The sequence below is a fragment of the Fusarium mangiferae genome, assembly GCF_900044065.1.
Source record: "Fusarium mangiferae strain MRC7560 genome assembly, contig: FMAN_scaffold015, whole genome shotgun sequence".
Taxonomy (NCBI): Eukaryota; Fungi; Ascomycota; class Sordariomycetes; order Hypocreales; family Nectriaceae; genus Fusarium; species Fusarium mangiferae.
In genome coordinates this window covers 711,711-735,089 of record NW_024573935.1, presented here as the reverse complement: position 1 = coordinate 735,089, position 23,379 = coordinate 711,711, and the positions used below count along the sequence as shown (strand labels likewise).

Here is a 23,379-nt window from a genome sequence, read left to right as displayed (position 1 = left end):
TATCTCCACCAAGTTTTTTTCAGCTGTCAAGGATGTTTCGCAATTGAATGGTCTGATTTCTGCGCGTGATTTAATGCCGTGCCCCGAACAGGAATACATATGCCGTTGGTCTCACAGATAATCTTACCTATGCGTCTTTAGCTGCAGTAGCTGCGCCACGTATACAGAAATTCGTCTGACGTGCTTGCGCTATTGATGCAGGCTGACCGAGTTGGTTACCCGAACAAGATCTCGGCCCGTTATCTTCATTGAAAAATGGAACTACAACAAGACCCAGTGGCTACGTTCTTCGGTCGCACGCCATCATAGCGTCGACTTCTTGTTTCACGACATTCTCTTAGTCTTCGCTGTCGCAAGATGACTTCTGATCAACTGCACCCTAATCATGAGAATGGCACTGAGCCAGCCTCCCAAGAATCCATTTGCGAGTCCAAGGTGTATCACCATACTAAGAACAAAGATGGCAGAGACCAATGCAAAGAACAGCTTCAGGACTCTGAGCCAACAAAGAACTCTGAAGACGACGAGGACAGCCCATATGCCTTGATTGTCAGAAGACGATTTTCGGAGAAGCGAGAAGTCGAGTCAACTTCAGTATGCATCAACTCGCCACTGATTCATAAAGCTTTTCAAGATGTCATCGGCTCCTACCCAACGGTTGCATCAGATTTCAAGAGCTCTTTCAAGCTTGAGAGCCCATTTCAAATCCTTCTGCACTACTGGGATCCTCTAGAAGCCTACCGAGATGAGGCCGAATCTCCTCGGATGCGGCAACACCTCAACTTACTCTTCCGTTTCATGGAAGAAGAAATGGGTCCCGAGAGACGCACCCTCCAGCATATGCTCCAGAAACAAATGATCACCTTTAAGCAGGCATGGGTAATCTACCGTCCTGGAGATCTTGTTGTCAGTGAAGTTCTGGGAAAGTCGTGGTTATCGCGCGTGAAAAAAGTGTCTTATGGGACAAGCCGAAACCGAGGACCATACGTGACAATTCATATGAAATACTGCGACGCCAATGACGACGCGATTGGGGAAGCCCAACGATCTACGAACATCTTCCAGAGTGATTACTTTGCGTCAGACCATCCAGCCAAGATCAAAAGACTTCCCGTTTATCCACGAAAGTTCTGTGACCGTGGCCCGAACCTGGAAATCGAGCTTCTTGAGCGAGGCAAGAAGTTCATCACCAATCGTGGGATATTGACCAAAGACTATGATGGCATCGCAGAGTGGCTGAAAGAGCCTCCAGTCGACTTCTTTGATCCCAATATGGCAAACTATCCGCCTATCTGGCTACCATTCACGGTAAGTGTGTATGCAGCTTCTATGAATAGTACTTATAAGAATAGGAAACCGGACGTGTCGTACTTGATCGCAAGACGTTCGAAGAAGACAATTATAGCCACGTTACCATGATTGAAGAGGTTGATGATCCGGAACTTTTCCTCTGCCCGCCATATGCTCTGGGGTACTCAACTGGCCGAAAGGAGTGGTGCCGCTATCTAGTGGATAATCTGCGAGATGTGACATGGAAGGAGAACGCATGGTCGTCACTGATTCTTGACCAGGAACAAAAGCAGGTCTTGAAAGCTCTTGTCATGTCACACAAACACCCAGAGAGAGTCAGGAGCCTGTCAGAACAGAAGGGCAAAGGACTGGTGGTTCTTCTGTAAGTCTTAGCTGAGAACTCGCAGGATGAGTGGTATTGACTCAATGTTCAGGCATGGAACTCCTGGTTCCGGTAAAACGCTCTCTGCAGAAACAGCAGCCGAGATGTCTAAGAAAGCTCTTTTGTCCACAAGCATGAGCGAGCTTAACAGATATGACAGGTGAAGAATACCCCTTTAACGACTGAGGGGAGAAATATGTACTGATTTATCGCAAAATGAAGAGCCTATGCCTTCGAACACAGGCTCAAACAGATTCTACAGTACGCCACAACCTGGAACGCCATCATCTTATTCGACGAAGCCGACGTCTTCCTCGAGAGCCGAGACTTGACTTCCAGTAGCACTACTCGTACCGCACTTGTGGCCGTATTTCTCAAACACCTCGAATATTTCTCAGGCATTGTCTTTCTGACGACGAACCGCCTCAGCAGCATAGATGCTGCGATGAAGTCCCGCATCCACCTGTCGCTTTCATTCGGTCCTCCCGAGGCAGAGGTTCGCCGCCAGATCTGGAAACAGAACCTTGAAGCTGTCCCCATCGACGAGACAGAGATTGGTGGGGAGGAATTAAGTAGCAAGGCAGCCGAGGACTTGATACATCATAAGCTTAACGGACGTGAAATATCCAATGCTCTAAATACAGCGAGAACCCTTGCGAGATTTGAGGAGGTCAAGCTGAGTTTGCAGCACATTGAGACGGTACTCAAAGTTGGGCAGACATTTGGGAAGCATATAGGAGCTTGAACCATGTCATGTTTCAATGGAATAGCTTGATCCCTTCATTTCACCTACGAACTCCTTCAGCCAGCGTATTTTCTACCACGGCACAGTGCACGCCTTTATTCAGAAGCGCGATAGTGAATTATTTGGTATCCAACAAATGGCTAAGAAGTATGGAGAGAAGAACGATGAGTCTAATATAAAGACAACATCCACCAAAGCCTTGGGTTTCCGCCTCGTACCCGTGTATCTTCCCACTACTGGTAGAGAGACCTCCGTGAAGACATCGTCTAATTCAACCATACTCACACACGAAGAGACTGCAGGAGACGAAATGACTTCAGATGTATTATCAGGTGGTCCTTGTTGACGTAGTGTCAAGAATCACGGCAAAATCTCCACACCCTCCAGACACTTTTGTTCCCTCCGGATCTGCTGCAACGAGACAGACCGAATGGCTTGGCCAGAGAGCATTAGGTGGTGCAAGGCATCACCATGTGACCGGATGGCAGCTTTATCCACCTGTTCCTGGACCATATCGAGATTCCAAGTGGCATGTAGATCTCCGACGGCTTCCCAAGCCTGAAGGACAGAGGGTACTATGTCATAATTCCATGTGCCCCTCCAAAGAATTCTGGCTTGCTTTGAAACGCGGTTCACGCGATACTGGAAAAGCGCCGCCAGTCCCTTTTGTCCGTTCCAGATATCCATGGTTTCTAGCCGTGGCATCCTAAGAGCCGCTACCGCCGCTGCCTGTAGTAGAGCGCCTATCTTGGTAGAATCCTCTTCTGGCTTGAGGAGTCGGGAAGTCAATACCAGCGAGGTTAGTTTGGGCCACTCCCAAGACGGGTCAATTTCGAAGAAATGGCGAGCCTCTACAATGAAGGAGGCGGCGAGATGCTCTAGCGGGAGGCTGGTGATTGCAATCGTTCGGCTAACAGCTGGGGATGGGTTACGAATACTGTCGCACTCGGCCAAATCCTCCCCTTGATAAAATCGTTGCATAAATACTGGGTACTGTTGGTTAAAGTTCTCAAAGACCACCAACCTTTTAAGAGGATAATGGTCATGTTGGATCGACTCGAAAAGATATAGATATTCTAGACCATAAATATAAGTTGTAAGCCATAGCAAAGAATTGTAAACATCTATCAAAGAATAAAGGATAATGATGCTTACCCTTATCTGTATGGCGCTGGAAAACGTCCCACTCCCTCCATGGCTCATAATAGACTTCCTGGAGTCAGGGGAAACGGGTAAACATATGGGCCAGCGCGGTTGGCTTCCATCTACGGCGATTCTGTTGCCGGAGAAGTATACTCGTGACGGCGGAGACTGAAGGGAGCTGATTCCACCATTCGATTTCTGACTGTTCGCTACCAAACGGTCCCTCCTCCATGATAGGATAGAAAACTTTATTGACCGCTGCCCGAGGTGGAGCTGAGTGTCGAAAACCATCAACCCAGCCGTGGGGAGGGTCATGATAGCCTTGGTTTATTGTGGCCGGCTCTAGGCCACGACCATGTAGCCTATCGGAAGGGTTATCAGGCATAAAGGTCAGATAGGGAAACCAATGTTGAGCGTCACTAGGCGAGTAAATGCTAATGTCAAGCATTAATTCGCTGGCTTGGTTCCATCCACTGAGAGTCGAGAACAAACCCTGAAAGGCCGTGGTAATAGGACAGTGTTCTGTGTCGCTAACATTCATCGCATCTTCCACCTCCTCTCCTGTGAGCACTCCATTCCTAGGAGCACACTGAGTGCAATCATAGCCATCCAGTTCCAAGCAGAACCAGACATAGCGGACGAGAGCTTGATTGCGAGGGACCATGGAACGAAAGTCCATGAGGCGCGATGGGGTCAATCTGATGCGACTAAAATTGTATCGCTCGATGTCAGTCTGCCACGCTCGAGATACGGCGGCCAGGCAAGCTAGCGTAGAGCCATCTTGCATCAAACTTTGAAGGATGAGAAGGCGGATTTCGCTAGGCAACCTATCCCACGACGCTTTGCATGATGAAGGAGAATGCATGGTGGAATAGACTTAGAGGGGGTGGTGTCGCGATGCAGGAATGGGAGAGGGGGAAGGGGGATGAGGATAAGGGCACATGGGGGAGAAGTGGGGACAAATGAAAGCAATGCATTTATTTATACTGGTTACATTTCTGATGAATGGCCTGTCATTTGTTGGGCTACATATATGGTTTGAGTGTAAAAGGCTTTGAGCCTCTAACATAGAGTTATAAATAACCCAGGAGAGGAAAGAAAACTCAGGCTCTTGATCCTGAGCGCCGAAAATGCTTACTCAATTAACCTAAGCTAAAAAGACTCTTTATTAAGTTCATTTGGATACCCTATATTAAGGTCGGGAGTTTTCTTGTCTCCTGAGGATAGGGTATACAATTTATTACATCTAAGAGTCATCCTCAACTCCACCACAGTTGTCTGCCGAAGGGTTTGTCGTGCGGTGGAATAGAAAAACCCAAAGCTTCCTTCCATTCAACATGACTGACCGCTGCGTGGGAAAGGTCTCCACCAGAAAAAAAGAAACATTTGTCGAACAGTCTGTCCTCACTTGTCACTCGTCCCAAACCATCGCGAGGCATACTCCCCAGCCAATCGACGGAACTCCAGTAGCTTCCGAACAGGTAATGAAAGTTTATCATCTACGAAAGTCAGTATTTCTCAACAGAGTATAGATGGCTCTTACAAACTTCCTGGGCTTGTTTTCGAAGCCATTTCGCAATAGTTATGGAACGCTCAATGCTCTCCAGCGAGTGATTCATCCCCATTGCATTCAATTTCTCCAAGGCTTTTCGGTTCTCTTTGAGCATTTGTTCCAATTCTTGATATTTCTTCAATGTCTCGTAGAGTCTAATCGATGCGGTCTCGGGCCAGGGAGATGAGCCGAGACTCGATGGTGATTTGGGCGGAAATCTGGAGTTTGTCACCCAAAGTATGCCGCTATTAGGAGCTACAAGGGCTCTCAGATTCACCGTGATACGTGGTCGCATGGCAAAGCATTCAGGGGTGTCGTTAGGTGTGATGAGGAGTTAGGTTGACTTGTCTGCAAGGTGAATCGGAAGACCTCGTAAATACAGCTTGGGGAAAGTTATTTCAATCTTCAAACTCTCTTATGGGGCTAAATCGTATCAAGAATTTAGGGCTGTACAGCTTCTTTCTTGGGTCGTCTGAAGCCTGTTATGGCCTAACCTTAAGCCTAGAGGAGGCGATGTGGCATCAAGGTTTGGCATGTTTTCATGCCCAAAGGCCACTGGTCAGTATCTAAGTTTATAGAATTCCTCCAGAAAGTGGCATTTAGCCCAGAAATTCCATAAAATAGTAAAATGATTTTCGTGATCAAGAGCCTTGCCTCGGTGTGTATGCCCAATGAACCCTGAGTAAGTGGCGTTTCCTCACCTTGCCATCAACGCTTTTCGATCGCAGGGTATTTCGCTTTTTTTTAGAATAATATCTGATTGTGTCCATTAATCAAGTATTTTACTCACGTGCTGTCAATTAAACCTTGATGCGCCGTTGCTCTTCACGTATATTGTACAACAAACTTTAGTGTGCCTGAGAATCATGCTCAGTAACGTGATAAATCACATGATGCGCTTTGAAAAGATAAGACCAAAGTATTTGTCATTAATATAATGTTGTCAACGTGCCTTGGTAAGGGGTCCCGAGGTTCTGGCTTGGTTCAGCATGGAACAATCTCTGACCAATGCAACCCAACAGGGTGTACAGTATATACACCGGGTCTTACTCAAACTGCCAAGCAATATTATGCTTTGCTGATCCAGAATTCATCCAAAGGCTGGGGTAGCACAGCATGGAATGGCCGCACACCATCGCTCCCCCTCACTTTGTCATACAAGACATTCCGAGCCTGATCCGTTCTCCAACAACGGTATTGGTCAGTTATGTTAGATGTGCCACAGCATTACATTGTCTCTATCACACCGGCTGCAGCCAGAAACACGTAGGCCACGACCTGGAATGGAGGTACAGGGTATAGCATAGGGAACTAAGGTCTTATACGATTGGCTGCTTTAGATAGATGAGGCTCTGCGGAGGAAACAAGACGAGATTCTCAACCGAATCTAGCGGTGTCTCATGCGTTGTAGATGGCCGCTCCTCCCTGGCATCGGTGAGCTGCAAGACTTGACATCTTGGATCGGAGGGACTATACTTTCGTCATTTTAAGCCACTGCCTCTGGTTACTTGGCCTCTCGGGGCTTGGAGTGTCGCACGGAGCTTTAGGCTCTGAGTTGTGATACCACGGTCCACGGGGCATACAGCCTACCTATGATCCTTTCAGCTCGTCGCACCAAGAATCTGGTACAAGGCAGATACAACTAGCACTTTAGATTGCGACCGTCTTTCAGCCCCGTCTTCCAGCTTGTACAAGTTGCCAATCACCTGGATGTCACCGTACGCCACTTCTCACAGAGGCCGAACCCGGCGCCAATATGCGGTAAGAAGCCAGAGCCTGATTCTCTATACCTAACGACCCTCCCCTAAGGATTTGGGTCACCATCTACCCGTTCCTTCGCTCACAAGTAATTCCATACTTTTGCTACCCATCATATTCCGAAAAGGTCACCCACTCACTCCCAAGATGCGAAGAAACAGCCCATTTGACATCACAAAGTGTGCGCGGCCCAACATTCTCGCTTTGGAGCCCTACACCAGTGAGAGAGAGTACTTGACCCGCTAATGTCTAATTTCACTGAAGGTACTAAACAATTGTAGCGATTATCCACCTGGTGCAGACATCACTCTTCTTGATGCAAATGAGAATGCATTTGGCCCGAGCATTGATTTCAGTATAGATGGCTCAAAGTCCAATGGGACTAAGGGAGAATACGCCGCTCTTAACCTAACGGGCGCAAACAAGGCTGCTGTCATTGAGCAACCGACCGTCGACCCGAAAGGGTTACAGTTGCATCGCTATCCTGACGCGTAAGTCTCAACCACCAGAATCAAGCCATTATTCTAACAATCAGACAAGCCATTCAATGCAACTAAGGCAGAATTTTTGCGACTTTCGCCAAGTTGAAGGCGGGAGGCCTCTGACTGTACAGAACGTCTGTCTCACTGTTGGAGGCGATGAGTCCATCGACATCATCATCCGCGTGTTTTGTACCCCCGGCAAAGACAAGATTCTCATTTGCCCCCCAACTTATGGCATGTACGAAGTCAGTGCTCACGTCAACGACGTAGGTATCGTGAAGGTCAATCTTGATGTTGACAACGGCTTCGCATTGAGGCCTGATGCCATCAACGAGGTTCTATCTGCAGATCCTACTATCAAAGTGGTATTCATCTGCTCGCCAGGAAATCCAGCTGGGAACCTTCTCGAAAGATCTGATATCGTCAAGGTTCTGGAGCATCCGACGTGGAATGGCATTGTGGTCGTTGACGAAGCGTACATTGACTTTGCGCCCAAAGAGTCCAGTTTCGTCTCTGAGGTGAACACTTGGCCCAATCTCATCGTTACACATACCATGAGCAAAGCCTTTGGTCTCGCGGCAATTCGGCTGGGTATATCCTACTCTCAGCCTCAAATTGCTCGTCTGATGAACAATGTCCGTGGACCGTACAACATGTCTGCTCCAACAGTGGCTCTAGCTAGCGCTGCACTATCCCCGGAGGGACTCTGTGTCATGGAAGAGAATCGAACCATGATGGTTCAGCAGAGAGATCGACTCCTGCAAGAGCTTCCCAAGATTCCAGGCTTTGGCAGATTTCTTGGTGACTTCCACACCAACTTTGTATTGGCCCAGTTTCTTAACAAGCCTGCGGACCAGGGTGGTGTACCAGACAATGCTACGGCAACGGCCCTCAAAGATTCTTTGGCTACTCGAGGACCTATTCTTGTCCGGGATCGTAGCAAGCAGATTGGCTGCTCTGGATGCTTGAGGATCACAGTTGGGAACAAGGAACAGGTGGATGATCTCCTTGCACAAATCCGAACTACACTCGAGGAGATGTACAAGGCTAAGTAGTAAGAGTAGCTAGGAAGGGATTGGAGTGTCTCTAGTAAGAGAAAACCACTGAATATGGACGACTGAATACTCTGTGTTCTTGTTTTTGTGACCATCCAGAACCAGGTCTTGGACGTGACGAACCTCGGTGAACAATGATGCTTTGCACCATGATAAATCCTTCAAAAGGTATTCGAGACCCTACGGAGACATCGGACGGGCCGATTTAACTTCCTAACACACCAAATACACAGAGCCTCAGCTAGCTCCAGATCGCCGATCCCCAGGTCTTCCACCCGCACTGCAAGTCGACCACACGGTATGCTTACGGCGGTCTCAGAACACCAAGTGCCCAGAAACGTCTCACCACTTTTCGGTAGCCAGCGACATCCTCTCGGTCTGACCGAGTGCCATACCTGCAAGGAGGGATCAAGAGTCACACCACTGTTGATATTTGGCGCAAGGAATGAATCGAGAGTGGGCGATCAGCGATCCTGGGGAACCTACGCAATGAATGCACCCCTCCGGAGGCGAGGGGGCCAGCCAGCCCTGTAGGGTTGGATGCGCACCACCGTTCTGGGACATGTGCAGTACATGGCTGAGAGGTGGTGACACTCGCGGGTTTGTCGCCAAGCTTGGATCTCACTGTCGCTGTTCATTGCGGCTGAAGAGAAGAGTAGAGAATGCTTGATTCATCTGGTATTAAAGCTGTTGCACGACAATGACAGCCCTCACATACATCGCTGCGAAGCAAATACAATCAATTTTGGTGCAAATGTCTTCAGATCATCAACCTCACAACATTGTCATCATCGGTAATCTATCCTCACCCTGAGTAGGTACGTAAAACACGAACGGCTAACAAGATCTGTAGGTGGCGGCGTGATCGGGTGCTGTACAGCCTACTACATAACTCGACACCCAGCCTACAATCCCCAAAGAGATCAAATTACAATTCTCGAAGCATCAAGCATTGCAGCCGCTGCATCAGGCAAAGCCGGGGGTCTCATAGCGCTGTGGGGTGAGTATTTTAAAGCTCTGAATGGCAAGGCAGATTTGTCCTGACTCCTACTACCTAGCATACCCCAGTTGCATCGTCCCTCTCAGCTTCCAGCTCCACGCCGACCTCGCGGCCCACCACGGCGGAGCGGAGAAATGGGGCTATCGGCGGATCCATAGCGCTAGACTCGGTGCTCGGGGCCGGACGCGCTCCGGACTAGCTTCAGCCTCGGATGCCGGCGCAAGAGGAAACATGGTCATTCCGACGGTGCCGGCGGACTTGGACTGGCTTCATGTTGAGAATGTGCATAGCTATCGGTCCACGGGCACGCCGGAGAACACAGCGCAGGTGATCCCATATGAGTTCACCACGGCCATGGCAGATTTGGCGATTGAGAAAGGCGCCAATGTTGTCTTGGGCCGGGCGATGAGCATTGATACTATCAACGGGTCTGTCAAGTCAGTTACTTACGTCCCAAAAGACTACAGCGCAAGTGTCACTGTCTCAGCGACAGACGTCGTCCTCTGCGCTGGACCGTGGACTCGAAGTCTCCTCCCAGAGGCGCCAATTGTCGGCCTGCGCCAACACTCAGTCATAATGCGCCCTACGCGACCGCGCCCGCTGTCAGGCTACATGCTCTTCACGGAAATATCCCTCGCGACATCAGGTGTCCGTCGCGCGAAGCATGTCACAGCCGAGATCTTCACCCGACCCAACAACACAGTCTGGGCAGCAGGCGATACCGATGACATATCGTCTTTCAACATCCCGGAGACGGCTGATGAGGTGCTACCAGATGGAGAAACGTGTGATAATATTCTCTCACATGTAGGCGCCATTTCTGATGAGCTGTGGACCAGTGAGGTGTTGTCGCGACAGGCTTGCTACTTACCCAATGTCGAAGGCGATGTTCCAGGTCCCATTTTGGGCAGCACATCAGTCAAAAGACTATGGGTCGCGTCAGGGCATAGTTGCTGGGGAATACAAAATGGTCCGGGAACTGGGAAGATCATGGCTGAGTTTGTGTACGATGGGAAAGCCATGAGTGCTGACGTGGACGAGTTGGACATCAAACACCTCAATGGAGGCGCGCAGGATTGATGGGAAACCCTCAAAGATCCTATTTCTCCAACTATCTATATACACACTCATTATGTCGTTAAATCGTGATAGCCTGTTTCTCCGAAACTGGTCCAAGGGCCAGTGTCTATATACAAACCCCAATCATTTGAACAACACCGCACGCCAGCGACTTCACATTGTCCTTTGAACATGGGGCGCTGATATGTCCTCTACATGCTCCGTCGTAGTCTCAAACTCGGACTTCAGTAGCGATATTCGTCTTGCGGCACTACCGCGTTGTCTCTTCGCCTCCAAGGCCAGCACAATGTCCGCATACCCATTCCACGCCGCCCACTTCAACGCCGTATTTCCACGTCGATCTGCAGCATGGATCTGGACGTCGTCGAGAGTCATAAGAAACTCGACCACGTCTATATGACCCTCGCGCGCCGCCCAAGAAAGCGGACTTTGTCCGCTGTTGTCTTTCTTGTCGGCATTGACGTCCGATCGTGACGCCAGCAGTCTGACTACAGAGGCGTGGCCATTGTGTGCCGCCCACGACAACGGTGTGCGATTATCTGCGTCTGGTGTATCGGCACTGACGCGAGAAGTACTCAATAAATAAGCAACAACGCCAATATGACCGTTGTGAGCTGCCCATGAGAGCGGCGTTTGACTAAAGTCATCTTTTGAGTCGATGTCAACTCCAGGTGACTCAGCCAGCATCATTGTGATCTCCAGGTGCCCGTTGTAAGCGGCCCAGGATAACGGAGTCTGTCCGCTTCTGTCGCGCGACTCTTTGTCTACCTGATTTCTCGTGATTAGATATCTCACTGCACTTGCAGCACCCATCCGTGCAGCCCATGAGAGCGGCGACTGAGAGTGAGAGTCTTTCGAGTTGGCACTGACAGCTGGGCAATTGAGAAGGACCTTGAGTACATCGACATGTCCGCGCCCTGCAGCCCACGATAAGGGTGTACGGCCTTGCTCATCTGTAGAGTCCGTGTCCGTGTCCGTGTGCTTCATTAGCAGTTCGACGGTATCTTTGTGTCCATATTCGGCAGCGTAAGACAGTGGTGTTCTGCCAAAGTCATCCTTGACATCTGCCTGTGCGTCGTCGTCAAGCAATTGAGACACAATCTTGGTAAGCCCAAATTGCGCAGCGATGTGAACCGCACCAATTTTTACAGGCACCTTGGCACTGTAACCTTGGAAATGATAGCCCGCCACCATTCGCACCTGTACCGCACTAGCGATTCTCCGATCGTCTTCAAGAAACTCAAGGGCTGCTTCATCGACTTCCTCGTCGATGGCATCGCGCACATGGTCGCCCCAGTTCTTGGCACAGTAGTCTAGTAGTGCATGCTTATGCAAGCGATGCTCGAAAGCACTGTCGCTCTCGCAGGCACCCGCGGCAAAGTCATCATATGACAGGTACGCAAGGGAGCTAAGGGCAACCTCTTTATGGGAGTTAGGAAGCCACCTGTGTCTAACTTGGTCAAGGTACTCTTGGGTCGTATAGTGCACGAGGCTGATGATGTTACTTTTCTCATCAACAACGACAAGTCCTTCGCAAAAAGACAGCATGTCTTCAAGCTCGGGAAGATTGCACTCGTCAAGTTCGGTCTCGTCAGGCTCAATTGCCAGCGCATGTCTGAGTTCCGATGTGGTCAGAGGTCTGCGAGCAATGCTGATCCACGTGAGGACCGACTTGGCCAGGTCACGACAGCCCGGTCGCTGCGAGTCGATGCGGTCAATGGCTTCTGTGTATGCAATGTTGAGAGCTTCTTCTCCAGTGGGAAGATTCTCAAGTGCTCTGAGGACTTCCTTTCGTCGCAACTTATCACGCAGTGAATCAAGATGAAGGCGTGCGAGCAGGAACCTGGCTGGTAAGCATGGAAGGTTGGCCAAGGGACCGTAGGCTACAAACTTACATTCCATCGACAGCTTTGGCAATCCCTTCAACAACCTGGTTCTGGAGAGCCGGCTTGCTCGAGATGCAGCTCGGCATCCCAGGCATTGCGTTCTCCAGCACCTGACGCACGTCTTCCTCCCGGGCGCTAATCTCCAGTTCCATGCCGTTATTGAAGTAACGCCTGACACCAGCAATATTCGGCCGCGATGTCGCCAGGATACTAATATTGCGCTCTGACTGTAGCTGGAAGATTCCGTTCAAAAAGTTCGTCAAGTCGCCAGCCGTCTTGGAGTACTCGTCTAGAGCATCTACCACCATGTAGACCTGTTCACGAGAGTCAATAACAGTTTGAAGTGCCTGAACAATCTCATCCAAAGATGGTCTTGTCTGGTTGTTCTTATGCCGGCGATACAAACTGCGTATAGTTGGGGGCATCTTGGGTAGTTGCTGAACAAGCTGTTTGAGCAGACTGGCCATACAATCCTGGACGCTCTGTTCATGCTGTCGCTTGTAACTGCAGTATATGAACGCGACACCAACTCTGTCCTCTGGCTCAAACCTATGCAGTAAGTCGTCAATAACAGATGCAGCAATGACGGTCTTGCCTCCACCTGGAAGGCCGGGGCAGAATAGCGTGCCGCGAGTTGACTCTCGCCAATCTACATATTGCTGAGAGGTGAGGAACCATTTCCCAGTGCCGGAGTGGCGTCTGGTCAATACATCGTTATGCTGTGCTGCATTTTGTAGTGACGAGAGCCATGACGTGATAGTAGTGAACTCTTGGTCTTCATTGAAGTTGTGAAGCCGATCAATACTCTCCTGTACCTTGACAAGAGAGTGGCTGCGGGTATGTCAGCTTGGATCTTTCTAAGGTGAGATGAGCCACGTACCCATTCAATGTATCGTTGATGGTGCTTAACAAGACAATATTGGAGGTTAATCGTTGTCGCATATCCTTAATGTCATCTGGTTCCCAGCGAAGTCTCCTCCATATTTTTCTTGTTTTACCATTCTTACCGTCTAGAGAGTGGTACTTGAGTAATACCGCTTGTATCTCCTCCAGTAAGCGGGTACAAACATCGACATGGTCCCCAAGGGACTCGGAGAGAGCCTCTGGCAGCGCTCGCTCGGGAATAACGTCTTCAAGGTCGCGCAATACATTTGAGAGCGTTCTAACTCTGATTTCTGTGTCAGTCGAATACTCTCTACGGATACGGTCCGACGGCTGTGATACTCTTCGGATATTTGTCTGAATTGAGCTGGCGCATCAATGAATGATCTCCGAGTCTTCTGGGCCAGCTCAATCAGGTGAAGCATATCACCCACGGAGAAACCAAAACTCATAGTGTCGGATTGTGTGTGGATGCATGCAAGGCAGATTGTAATTCTGTTGCAACGTGAGAAGCGGCTAAAATGAAAGCGATGATGGGATGTAGGTGTAGAGATTGTGGATATTGGAGAGGGGGAATTGGATGCTTAGAGCATGGCTACAGTGAGCCTCAGGTATTCAGGTGTCGTTGCAGTAGGACTGGGTGCCTGTATTACAGGCACCTGCCAAGTAATACCTACACACACATGGAGGGCAGTCGTAAGTTGGCGACAGGCTTACGGGCGCACATGTCCCGTATGGGACGTTTAGGTACGACTGCATATTGTGTTACAGTGGAAGGCTGGATGTTATTGGGTTGGCGGTGGATGACCGGTGTGCACTTGCATATCCGTGGTGTGTTACTCTACTTCGACAGATGTACAGAATCAGGCTGGGGACTCTCACTTCCGTCTTTTCAAGCCTAGAGGAGGAAAGAAAACTCAGAGCACTGATCCTAAATAACAAAAGGACTTGGGTAAACTAGCATGAGTTTAGGATACTTTTACTTAATTTAGGATATATTTGTTGAGTTTATTTCGACACCCTACATTAAAGTCTGATGTTTTCTTGCTCCCCATGACAAGCCATCCGCATTATTGAGGTGCAACACAATGTGTCAGGCACGCTCATTGGACCGAGTAACAACCTTGAACGTTGGGCATGCCTGTAGGTACATTCAATGACACTCCTCTAGGTAATACAGACCAAAGCCGGGCGTCACCAACGCACCCCCGCTTCAAGCCTCAACTCTGCCTTACAGCCATTATTAGCTGACTTCACCCCTTGTTTCATTTCGCTTCGGACTTGACCTGACGTTTCCTTTCCGCCCGAAAATCTCCTTCGCCTTTCAAACACCATGGCTGTCGATACTTCTAATTATATCCAAGGCCTCGCAAGCCCCCTACACGTCAGCGCGGCTATCACAGTGGCGCTTCTGACTGCCTTTCTCTGGCGGCTGTACAATGACCCCCTCGGTCACATCCCAGGCCCTCTTGTCGCCCGCTTCACCCCCATCTGGCTCTGGTGGCTCACCTGGAAAGGAGTTGAATGCCGCGTCATCGACAGGCTTCACAAGAAATATGGCCCGGTTGTGAGAATCGCCCCCAATGAAGTCGACGTATCCGATGGCGCGGCTCTCAACCTCATATACATCAAGAACGGTGGCTACATGAAAAGTCCTATCTACCGTAATTACGACGTCAATGGCTTTGAGACCATCTTCTCGGCTCTGGACCCGGCTCATCGGGCACCGAGGGCGAAAGCCGTTGCACCCATGTTTGCCCATCAACGAATTGCAAAAGGCAAACCAGCCGTCGACAAGGTTCTCGATTCTTTTGTGGCTGAGATGCGACGCAGGAAGGATGAATCAAACGGTACCCCGGTAGATGTCCTCAACCTGTCTCGGGCACTCGCTTTGGATACAGTGACCGTGTATCTGTTTGGTGAATGTTTTAACGGCATCAGTAATGGTGGCCTCCGTGTCACCGAATTCATCAATAACTTCGTCGCTGGGGGTCGCTTCTTTTACCTACCGGGATGGTTCTATGACTGTGTGGACGAGTGGTCTGCGAAGCTTGACAAGAAGAAGCTGCTCGTCACCCAGAGTACTAACATGATACAAGAGTATGCTACTCGAGTGGTTGATAGAAGCGTCGTGGAAGAGAAGGACATTGAACCAGAGACATTCCAAGGCCGATTGCTGGCTGCTGGTATCTCGCGCGAGGAGGCTATAGCTCAAGTTGTCGATGTCATGTTTGCTGGTACCGACGCTGCTGGGACGACAATGGCGATTCTGTGCTGGAACTTGGCTCAGCATCCCGAGAAGTAAGCCATATACCCCGTTGTCTTTCAGGGGAGTGTTAACCCTGCTTCAAGATACGACCGCGTTTACAAGGAAGTTATCGAAAATACTGAACTTGACGCCCAATCCCTGCCTTACCTCACAGGTGTCGTCAAAGAAAGTCTACGTCTGTCCATGGCTAACCCAACCCGCTTCCCTCGTATTGTCCCTCCTGGTGGAATGCAGGTTCCCGGTCTCCCCAAAATTCCAGCTGGTACCAGCGTCGGCGCCGGCGCCTTCATGCTGCACCATAACCCCGAGGTCTTTCCAGAGCCACGTCAGTTCATGCCGGAACGATGGCTGAATCCGTCTCAGGAGATGCTGCGCGACAGCTTCTACTTCGGAGCTGGCTCGCGGCAGTGCATCGCGCGGAATCTTGCGTCTGCTGGGCTTTGGTGGGCGGCTGAGGCTTTGATTCGAAGTGATGTTCTTCGGGGTGCAAAGATTGTTCGGGATAAGATTGAGATCGTTGAGTGGTTCAATGCAAAAATTGTTGGCGAGAAGATCGAGGTGTATTGGTGAACAAACCCAGGTCACACGCTTGGAGAAGATTCTACGCTATGCAGCTTGAAGCTTCGCTTGGTACGGGAGGGATGAGCTTTTGTTCGGGCGGTAGAAATTGCCGTTAGGGGGTTATATAGTCTAGTATGAATTACCCTGTTCAAAGCATTCAGGTTTTGAAACAGGGTTATGGCCAAGTCTCCGACATTTGAATGCAGCATACAATGCTTCATAAGAGGATTGTTCCATGGAGATTTCAGTCATGATTCCGTAAAGCACCAGATGATCGATAGGTTCTGTTTCACAAACCGAGTCTAGGGCATGAAAATAAATGATAATGAAGCAAAGGAGACCAAACTGAGTATAAATTTTGGGGGGCTGTGTGATATTTACGTGACTCCTTTCAGTCGTTCTCTAACAGGCTTTTTTTTATGACATTGATTCTATAGCATCACGTTGCCATGCCATTTTGTCTCATGCATTGCATACCTGATCATCAATCGCCTCAAACTTAATCCATGGCGGTGAAGTGGATACAGCGGCAATCTTTGCCAGTGCGTCAATGCTTGTGGGACCGTGCCTGTTCGGTGCAACAATTGCCCCGACGTATAGAACCTCGTAAAGAACTTGATACAAAACCTTGACGAGAATTAATAACAAGATTATGACAATTTCAAAGCAAAACGCTTCGAGGTTTCGGAACGTCAAACATGCATATAATTGACCAACATCACCAACGACTGATCCACGTTGCTCTGAATGTGGCCAATAAAAGCTTGAACACCAACCAGCAACCTTTGAAAGCAACAAGCTTTGTTCTAACGCTAGCTTATAAATACGGCATAACGTTATCGGTAACGTCACAGAATATTCGATGGGCACGGCTCATATACTCCGCTGAGTAACTCGGCCGTCGGATTAGGACTAAACGATTCATGTACCGAGGCAAAGGCCCCATCGCCAACTCCACTAGCGGACTTTTCGCTGTAACCTTGTCACGATCTTGCGGAGTGGTCTGTTCTTTTTGTTATGGTGCGAGATTTGCATAGAATTTTATAGAGTTTATATAAAGAGTCGTTGCGCCAGGTCTAAAATAGTGATATCACCCTACTTTCTTAAGAACCATACCAATTATTTACGATACTTATAATTAATACCTCAAAATGGCACCCGCAAGATATGGAAACGAGGTCGTTGACTCTGCGCCCCTACTACAGCCTCTCGACTATGTTTTCGCTAAGCGACAAGCACCCAACCGCTTTCTCAAGGCAGCCATGTCTGAGAAGCTCGCCACATGGGACCCCAAGGATGTCTCTGCCAGAGGATACCCTACACCAGAGCTCATCACCCTCTACAGAAACTGGGGTGCTGGTGGCTGGGGAACCATCCTGACCAGCAACGTTATCATCGACGGCATCAACCTGGAAGCCCCCGGCAACCTCATTATCCCTGCTGATGAGCCCTTCGAGGGTCGTCGCTTTGACGGCTTCAAGGAGATGGCCACCGAGGCTAAGAAGAACGGTAGTCTTTTGGTCGCTCAGGTCTCTCATGCTGGTCGTCAGGTCGAGGACTGGGTGAACCCCCATCCTATTAGTGCCTCAGACGTCCAGCTCGTCAACTCTGGCATGTCTGGAAGGAGTTTCGCTGCTCCTCGACCTGCTACGAAGGAGGACATCGCCAACATCATCAACGGTTTTGCTCACGCCGCTGAGTTCCTCGACAAGGCTGGTTTCGACGGCATTGAGCTCCACGGCGCTCACGGCTATCTCTTGGCTCAGTTCCTTTCCCCTCGCACCAACAAGCGAACCGATGAGTATGGCGGTAGCCGCGAGAACCGAATGCGTATTGTTCTCGAGGTATTCGCTGAGATCAAGCGTCGTGTGAGCCCCAACTTCATCGTTGGTATCAAGGCCAACTCTGTCGAGTACACGCCGGGCGGTATTGATATTGAAGATGTCAAGGCCTTTGCCGTCGCTCTCGAGAACGCCAAGGTCGATTTTATTGAGCTCTCTGGAGGAAACTATGAGAAGTTTGCCTTTGCCCACGAGCGAGAAGAGAACAAGAAGCGAGAGAACTACTTCCTTGCTCAAGCTGAGGAGATCGTCAAGGTCTTGAAGCGTGATACGAAGATCTTTTCCACCGGAGGTTTCAAGAGTATCAAGGCGATGGTTGATTCTCTCCAGGTCATTGATGGCGTTGGCATCGGCCGCGCAAGTGCCCAAGAACCTAGATTTGTCGAGACACTCAAGAAGGTTTCGATTCCTGGAACAATGGAGCAAAGATTCGACCACGATGATGTTCTCAAGAGACTTGCTGCAGCTGGAATCCAAATTTCCCAGATCGCTAATAACTTGGAGCCTGTTGATTTGAGCAAGCAGGAGAATGCGGATAGCCTGTGGAATGATGTTATGCAGTACTTCCAGCAAGCTGCTCAAGATACGGAGCATAAGCTGTACAAGTGGCCTGCTTTGTCGCAGGTGGCTCATCCTTACGGAGAGTTGGATTTATGACTAGCAAAAATATGATTTAGCGAATTAGATTAGAAAGATAGCTTGATATATACAAGAATTAGAAGCCGCTTGTCACTTTACTACCAGGATGGAACGCTTATAATCTTTGGAAACGCCTGTACGGAGGTCGGCAGATTTGAGTTAAGCTTACGAGAGAAGCTTAACTCCTCCCACTGGCCGGCAGTTGTAAGATTAGGGGTGATCACTAAGGATGGTATTCTGTGGCCCTCAGAAAGTAAGAAAATATGATACTGTAGAAGAGGATGCTAAAATAAACTCAGTAAAGATTCCCCTAAATTTAGGCTAAGTTACATAAGTCTTTTCATCACTTAGGATAAATGTCCTCAGTTTTCTTGCCTCTCCCTGCCTGCATCTCTAGACCGTCTGACATTATTTACCCCGTTTTCCTCCAGTCGCAGGTCCACAGTGACTTCCTCTTTCCTTACCTTCCGGGGTCATTCGTTGACAACTTCCGCCAAAGGCAACGATTTCCTCTTTCTACATCCAACGCAAATCCGACACCATACGGTTTATCCACAGTCTATTATTCGCATTCGTTACAATGGCAGCCATCTATGGAGTTATGACTTTGAATATAGGTGAGGGCAATTCTCTCTCCTCCATCGCTCTCTGCTTACCATCTGGGGCTAGTCATTTTCGCATTTGAAGTATGCTTTTTATCAGCAGGCGATTCGCCAACAGCACCGCAATACAGCCTCGTCAACTGGAAACACGAAACGATCGACCTTGTTTAGGGGCCAGAGTGCGCGATCGCGATGAGAGATGTCGTACCGGACGTGTACCAATTCGCAATTTCTGGTAACCTACCATTCCACGCATCACAAGCTCGATCGAGCCTTGGTTTACTATCTGCATCATTCAGTCACTAATTCAAGTTTCAAGGTCTGTGTAGGATCAATGGTACGGCGAAAAAGACCTGCGTGGGCCATTTCCCCGGATCGCTCAACCTTACAGAAGCTATTTTCCAAGACATCGATAACTTCAAGCACTGCGAACCCTGGAATAAGACTTTAGAGCAGCCATGCAAAAAAGCCATCAGCAACCATGTTATCGACTACAAATCAGCAGAAAGTCTCGAGCGCTTGCTGGTCGCATTCCTTGTCCTTTCCATCCTCACTAACGCGGTATCATTCTACGTTTTAATCAGAACTGGTTCGATAGTCCACATTTTTACCTCGATAATCCTCGGCTTTGACACTATGCTCCTCTTCACAAGCCTCTGCTTGTGTTTTACGGCGATGAGTTACGAAGTTGGTCCGTACGTGGAAAATATCCCACTGAAAGACTTTTCAGATATCCAAATGGTCGGTCCTGGCTTTTGGACATTGCTCGGGATCGTGATTCTGCGGATACTGACGAATGTGAATTTGATCTGGGGCACAATCCCAATAGTGATTCCTGTAGCCTGCGTCTTTTGTTATCTTATACACATGAAGGGCTTCTTCACTCTTGTCAGAAGTACAGTTTTGACGGATCTATCGAGAATGACCACCACCTGAGGGATGTGTTGAGGGCACGTCATGCTATGTGCGTGTTCGGGGCGATGACTCTTGTCAATACAGAGAAACGCTACACAACATCCGTTTGAATGCTTTACAAGATGTATAGCTTAGTGTATCCCGTATTCAGGGTTCATCCAATACAATCAAGGTTATCTCAAGGTTATGGGAAATCTCATTCTCAGCCCTCTCTCGAAGCCCAGACTCCTGGTCAGTTTCAATCATTCCCATGAACCCAATAGAGTGACGCGTTCCTGGCATGCGCAGCTGCGCTTAGCCAGATCCATTAACCTCTTTTTGCCCTGGAATCAGGGACCAAAGCTTAATACCACAATAGCCCAGGGCCATTAAGCCACAATTCCACAAAATTCCAATATTTCAATCAAAGAAACGAGACTATTGAAGATGGTGGCGTTGAGAAATGCGCTGCGTTTGGCTTAGCTCTACTGTTCCGGGTTAGCCCACGTTGGATCTAAGGATTGAAACCGGCCTTAGACATGTTCCAGGCACCAAGCTATTGTTATCAGAACGGCGTCTAGCATTCTAGACCGACATGGCATTCGTAAGCTTAAAGGAGATGGGCAATCTATATATTCAAGGGGAGTTCCCTGGAAAAGATGGTGTTCACGGTATTTCACTCTCACCAACTTCGTGACGACTCTCCTCAAAGTGCGCTTTGCACTATCTTCCCTTTCCCTTCCACGCGGTAACACCGCATCATTCCTTTCCTTATCTTCCCCTTATCTTTAAAATTCCCACCATGTTCTCTCCTTGGATCCTCACCATCTTCACATGTCTGTTCGCCATCGCAGCAGCAGTCCAGCCGCCAGCCTACAGCGGCTACACGCGCGTCTGGCAGCAAGATTTCGCAGGCCAAGCCAACACATTCCCCAGTACAAGCACATGGAACATCATCGAGCGCGTAAAGAACTACAACAATGAAATCCAAGCCTACGTGAAAAGTACCAGTGTTCTCCGACAGTCTGGCAAGAACACGCTGCAGTTGATCCCCCAGTTCTCCAGCAAGACAAAAAAGTGGACGTCTGCTCGCATCGAGAGCACGTATACCCTTACGCCCAAGCTTGGAAAGATCACTAGAGTTGAGGCCAGCTTGCGTCTGGGGGGTAACTCGGCGAGGAGTAAACAGGGAATTTGGCCGGCTTTTTGGCTCCTGGGTGACGCGATCCGAAACGGGGTTGAGTGGCCGACTTGCGGAGAGGTTGATATCATGGAGAATGTCAACGGGCAGAAGATTGGCTACGGTGCTGTTCACTGTGATCAGGCACCTGGTGGAATCTGCAATGAGCCTAACGGTATTGCGTCGAATACTCCGCTCCCTGATAGCAAGTATCACGTCTGGCGGGTCCAGTTCGATCGACGAAGCAGTAACCTGAGATCTCAGTCTATCACCTGGTATCTCGACGGGACGGTCTTCCATCGTGTTACGGGTGCTCAAATTGGCAATGCAACGGTTTGGAAGAGGCTTTGCCATAGTCCCATGTTTGTCATTTTCAATGTTGCCGTTGGTGGAGATTGGGTAAGTTGAATAATCCGAGGAAGAGAGACGTTGACTAACAAGATTATAGCCTGGCGTTCCTAACTCTAGCACCAAGGATGGAATTGGAAACCATATGGAAGTTGAATATGTCGCTCATTATGTTTCTAACTAGTCGTACATTCAAGGTTTAGATCTCTTTTATCTTCAGATACCAATAATGAGCTTTGGCGTTATGAACATTCGTGTCTTGATGTGAGGGCGCCAAATACCAAGCGGCGTTACTATCACTGAATTACAGCCTTCAATCTGTTCCGCGTGGTGAGTACGTAATGTGGCATTAAGCTATGTATATGATACAACTCCCGTGGCATGATACTATTCTCCCACGACACTCAACTTCGGCGTCCCCGGCCCCGAACTACTCCTCTTTCTCAACTTCCCCCTCTCAGCCCTCGGCGTCGCATCAGCGCCCGGCTGCGACGCCGACCGTCCTCCACTCTTACCGAACAAACTTCCCAGTCTACTGTGTCTCTTCTCCCTCTCCTGATCCGTCACTGCAGGGCTCCCTGTCGTGTTTCCCATGTTGAACGGTGGGTCGTCATATTGAGCATCGGGAATGGGCGGCCTTTCGGGGGAAGGACCGGAGCCTTCTGGCCGTGATAGACGGTATTCGTTTGGGTGGTAGAATGTGCGGTTGTCAATCTCGTAGCGGCCTGCGTCGATGGCTGCCTGGTTCTTCTCGATTGCTTGGGAAGTGCCACCGAAGTGTTTGTCGACGCTGGAGTTTAGTGTCCCGCGCAGAGTTTCGCCGGCGCCCTGTAGAGCTCGTCAGTATCAATTGAGGCGGGTCAATTGAAGGGGACTTACATGAATACCCGCAGCAGCGGACTTCAAATTCGCAAGTGTCGATTTATTAGCAGGTCGGGAATAATTCACAGCAGCAGGTTTATCCCCAGGCGGAGGCGGGGGCGGGAAAGCGCCCTGGCCAACTTGTAAAGGCGCTGGAACGAATTCTGCTGAGCGTCTGGAGTTTCGCTCTGGAATTGCGGGTGAATTGTTATCCGAGCTGGAAATTTGAGAGGGAATTGGATCGCGGGGTGGAATTAGGCGTCGGCCTGGAGTCTCTAGGCTCTTGCGACGTGCTGTTGGGGTAATTGGGGATGGTTCAACAGGCGTGGGCGTTATGTGCTGTACGGGCTCGGGCTGTGTTACAGGCGGTGGATGCGGGGATGGTGTGACGTCTTGGTTGCTGACGGTTGGTAACTCCATGACAGGATGAGGCTCCTCAATTGTTTGGGTCGTGCCATTGGAGTTTGTGACCGTCGTGGTAGTAGTCGTAGTAGTTGTCGTCGTTGTAATTGTCTGTCCGGTATTTGGATTGGTCACCGTCTCTCTTTTGATCGTCGGGCTGGTGTAAGAGTCTGGTCCTGAGTTTGGATTGAGGTTTGGGGTAGGCGTCGCATTGTCTGGTGTCTTGCCTGGGCTCAATCCACTGTTACTCTTTGTGTTGCTCAGATCGCCCTCTGTTGTCAATGAGTTGTTTGGTTCACTGCTTCCGTATGTCGAATCGCCTGAAGTCTCTGCTGTTTCTGGGATCTGAAGTTCTTGACTCTTGCGCTTGTCTTTGTCCTTCTCCTTGTCCTTGTCTTTCGAAGAGCTAAAGATCTTCCATTTTGAGCGCTTCTCTTTGTCTTTGCCAAAGGGGTGATCAGCCTGTATCGACATTGTGAAGGTGAATAACTATAGGAATGAACAATTATTGAGGATTTGACAAAATT

At 49.4% G+C, this 23,379-nt stretch overlaps 10 protein-coding genes across 10 annotated transcripts; 6 read left to right on the top strand and 4 right to left on the bottom strand.

Annotated features, from left to right (window-relative positions):
* Window positions 1-357: 357 nt before the first annotated feature.
* Window positions 358-2,417, top strand: FMAN_12829 (uncharacterized protein; the record flags this gene model as incomplete). The annotated part of the gene is made up of 4 exons (XM_041823317.1): window positions 358-1,308; window positions 1,353-1,672; window positions 1,725-1,832; window positions 1,895-2,417. 4 exons carry the CDS (start codon window positions 358-360, stop codon window positions 2,415-2,417), a joined length of 1,902 nt encoding a protein of 633 aa, XP_041688909.1.
* A 360-nt stretch (window positions 2,418-2,777) lies between these two features.
* FMAN_12828 (uncharacterized protein) lies at window positions 2,778-4,425 on the bottom strand (the record flags this gene model as incomplete). Its single annotated transcript, XM_041823316.1, has 3 exons — window positions 2,778-3,493; window positions 3,573-3,626; window positions 3,687-4,425. The coding sequence occupies 3 exons, from the start codon at window positions 4,423-4,425 to the stop codon at window positions 2,778-2,780; spliced, it is 1,509 nt and encodes a 502-aa protein (XP_041688908.1).
* Window positions 4,426-4,964: 539 nt separating this feature from the next.
* Window positions 4,965-5,407, bottom strand: FMAN_12827 (uncharacterized protein; the record flags this gene model as incomplete). The annotated part of the gene is made up of 2 exons (XM_041823315.1): window positions 4,965-5,059; window positions 5,104-5,407. 2 exons carry the CDS (start codon window positions 5,405-5,407, stop codon window positions 4,965-4,967), a joined length of 399 nt encoding a protein of 132 aa, XP_041688907.1.
* Window positions 5,408-7,017: 1,610 nt separating this feature from the next.
* Window positions 7,018-8,407, top strand: FMAN_12826 (putative histidinol-phosphate transaminase; the record flags this gene model as incomplete). The annotated part of the gene is made up of 3 exons (XM_041823314.1): window positions 7,018-7,100; window positions 7,152-7,361; window positions 7,411-8,407. The coding sequence occupies 3 exons, from the start codon at window positions 7,018-7,020 to the stop codon at window positions 8,405-8,407; spliced, it is 1,290 nt and encodes a 429-aa protein (XP_041688906.1).
* A 700-nt stretch (window positions 8,408-9,107) lies between these two features.
* Window positions 9,108-10,487, top strand: FMAN_12825 (uncharacterized protein; the record flags this gene model as incomplete). The annotated part of the gene is made up of 3 exons (XM_041823313.1): window positions 9,108-9,201; window positions 9,261-9,407; window positions 9,466-10,487. 3 exons carry the CDS (start codon window positions 9,108-9,110, stop codon window positions 10,485-10,487), a joined length of 1,263 nt encoding a protein of 420 aa, XP_041688905.1.
* Window positions 10,488-10,640: 153 nt separating this feature from the next.
* On the bottom strand, window positions 10,641-13,707 carry FMAN_12824 (uncharacterized protein; the record flags this gene model as incomplete). The annotated part of the gene is made up of 4 exons (XM_041823311.1): window positions 10,641-12,330; window positions 12,383-13,204; window positions 13,254-13,541; window positions 13,598-13,707. The coding sequence occupies 4 exons, from the start codon at window positions 13,705-13,707 to the stop codon at window positions 10,641-10,643; spliced, it is 2,910 nt and encodes a 969-aa protein (XP_041688904.1).
* An 881-nt stretch (window positions 13,708-14,588) lies between these two features.
* FMAN_12823 (uncharacterized protein) lies at window positions 14,589-16,094 on the top strand (the record flags this gene model as incomplete). Its single annotated transcript, XM_041823310.1, has 2 exons — window positions 14,589-15,556; window positions 15,608-16,094. 2 exons carry the CDS (start codon window positions 14,589-14,591, stop codon window positions 16,092-16,094), a joined length of 1,455 nt encoding a protein of 484 aa, XP_041688903.1.
* Window positions 16,095-17,236: 1,142 nt separating this feature from the next.
* Window positions 17,237-18,583, top strand: FMAN_12822 (uncharacterized protein; the record flags this gene model as incomplete). Its single annotated transcript, XM_041823309.1, has 1 exon — window positions 17,237-18,583. One exon carries the CDS (start codon window positions 17,237-17,239, stop codon window positions 18,581-18,583), a length of 1,347 nt encoding a protein of 448 aa, XP_041688902.1.
* A 2,280-nt stretch (window positions 18,584-20,863) lies between these two features.
* On the top strand, window positions 20,864-21,773 carry FMAN_12821 (uncharacterized protein; the record flags this gene model as incomplete). The annotated part of the gene is made up of 2 exons (XM_041823308.1): window positions 20,864-21,640; window positions 21,690-21,773. 2 exons carry the CDS (start codon window positions 20,864-20,866, stop codon window positions 21,771-21,773), a joined length of 861 nt encoding a protein of 286 aa, XP_041688901.1.
* Window positions 21,774-21,976: 203 nt separating this feature from the next.
* Window positions 21,977-23,326, bottom strand: FMAN_12820 (uncharacterized protein; the record flags this gene model as incomplete). The annotated part of the gene is made up of 2 exons (XM_041823307.1): window positions 21,977-22,417; window positions 22,469-23,326. 2 exons carry the CDS (start codon window positions 23,324-23,326, stop codon window positions 21,977-21,979), a joined length of 1,299 nt encoding a protein of 432 aa, XP_041688900.1.
* Between the last annotated feature and the right edge of the window lie 53 nt (window positions 23,327-23,379).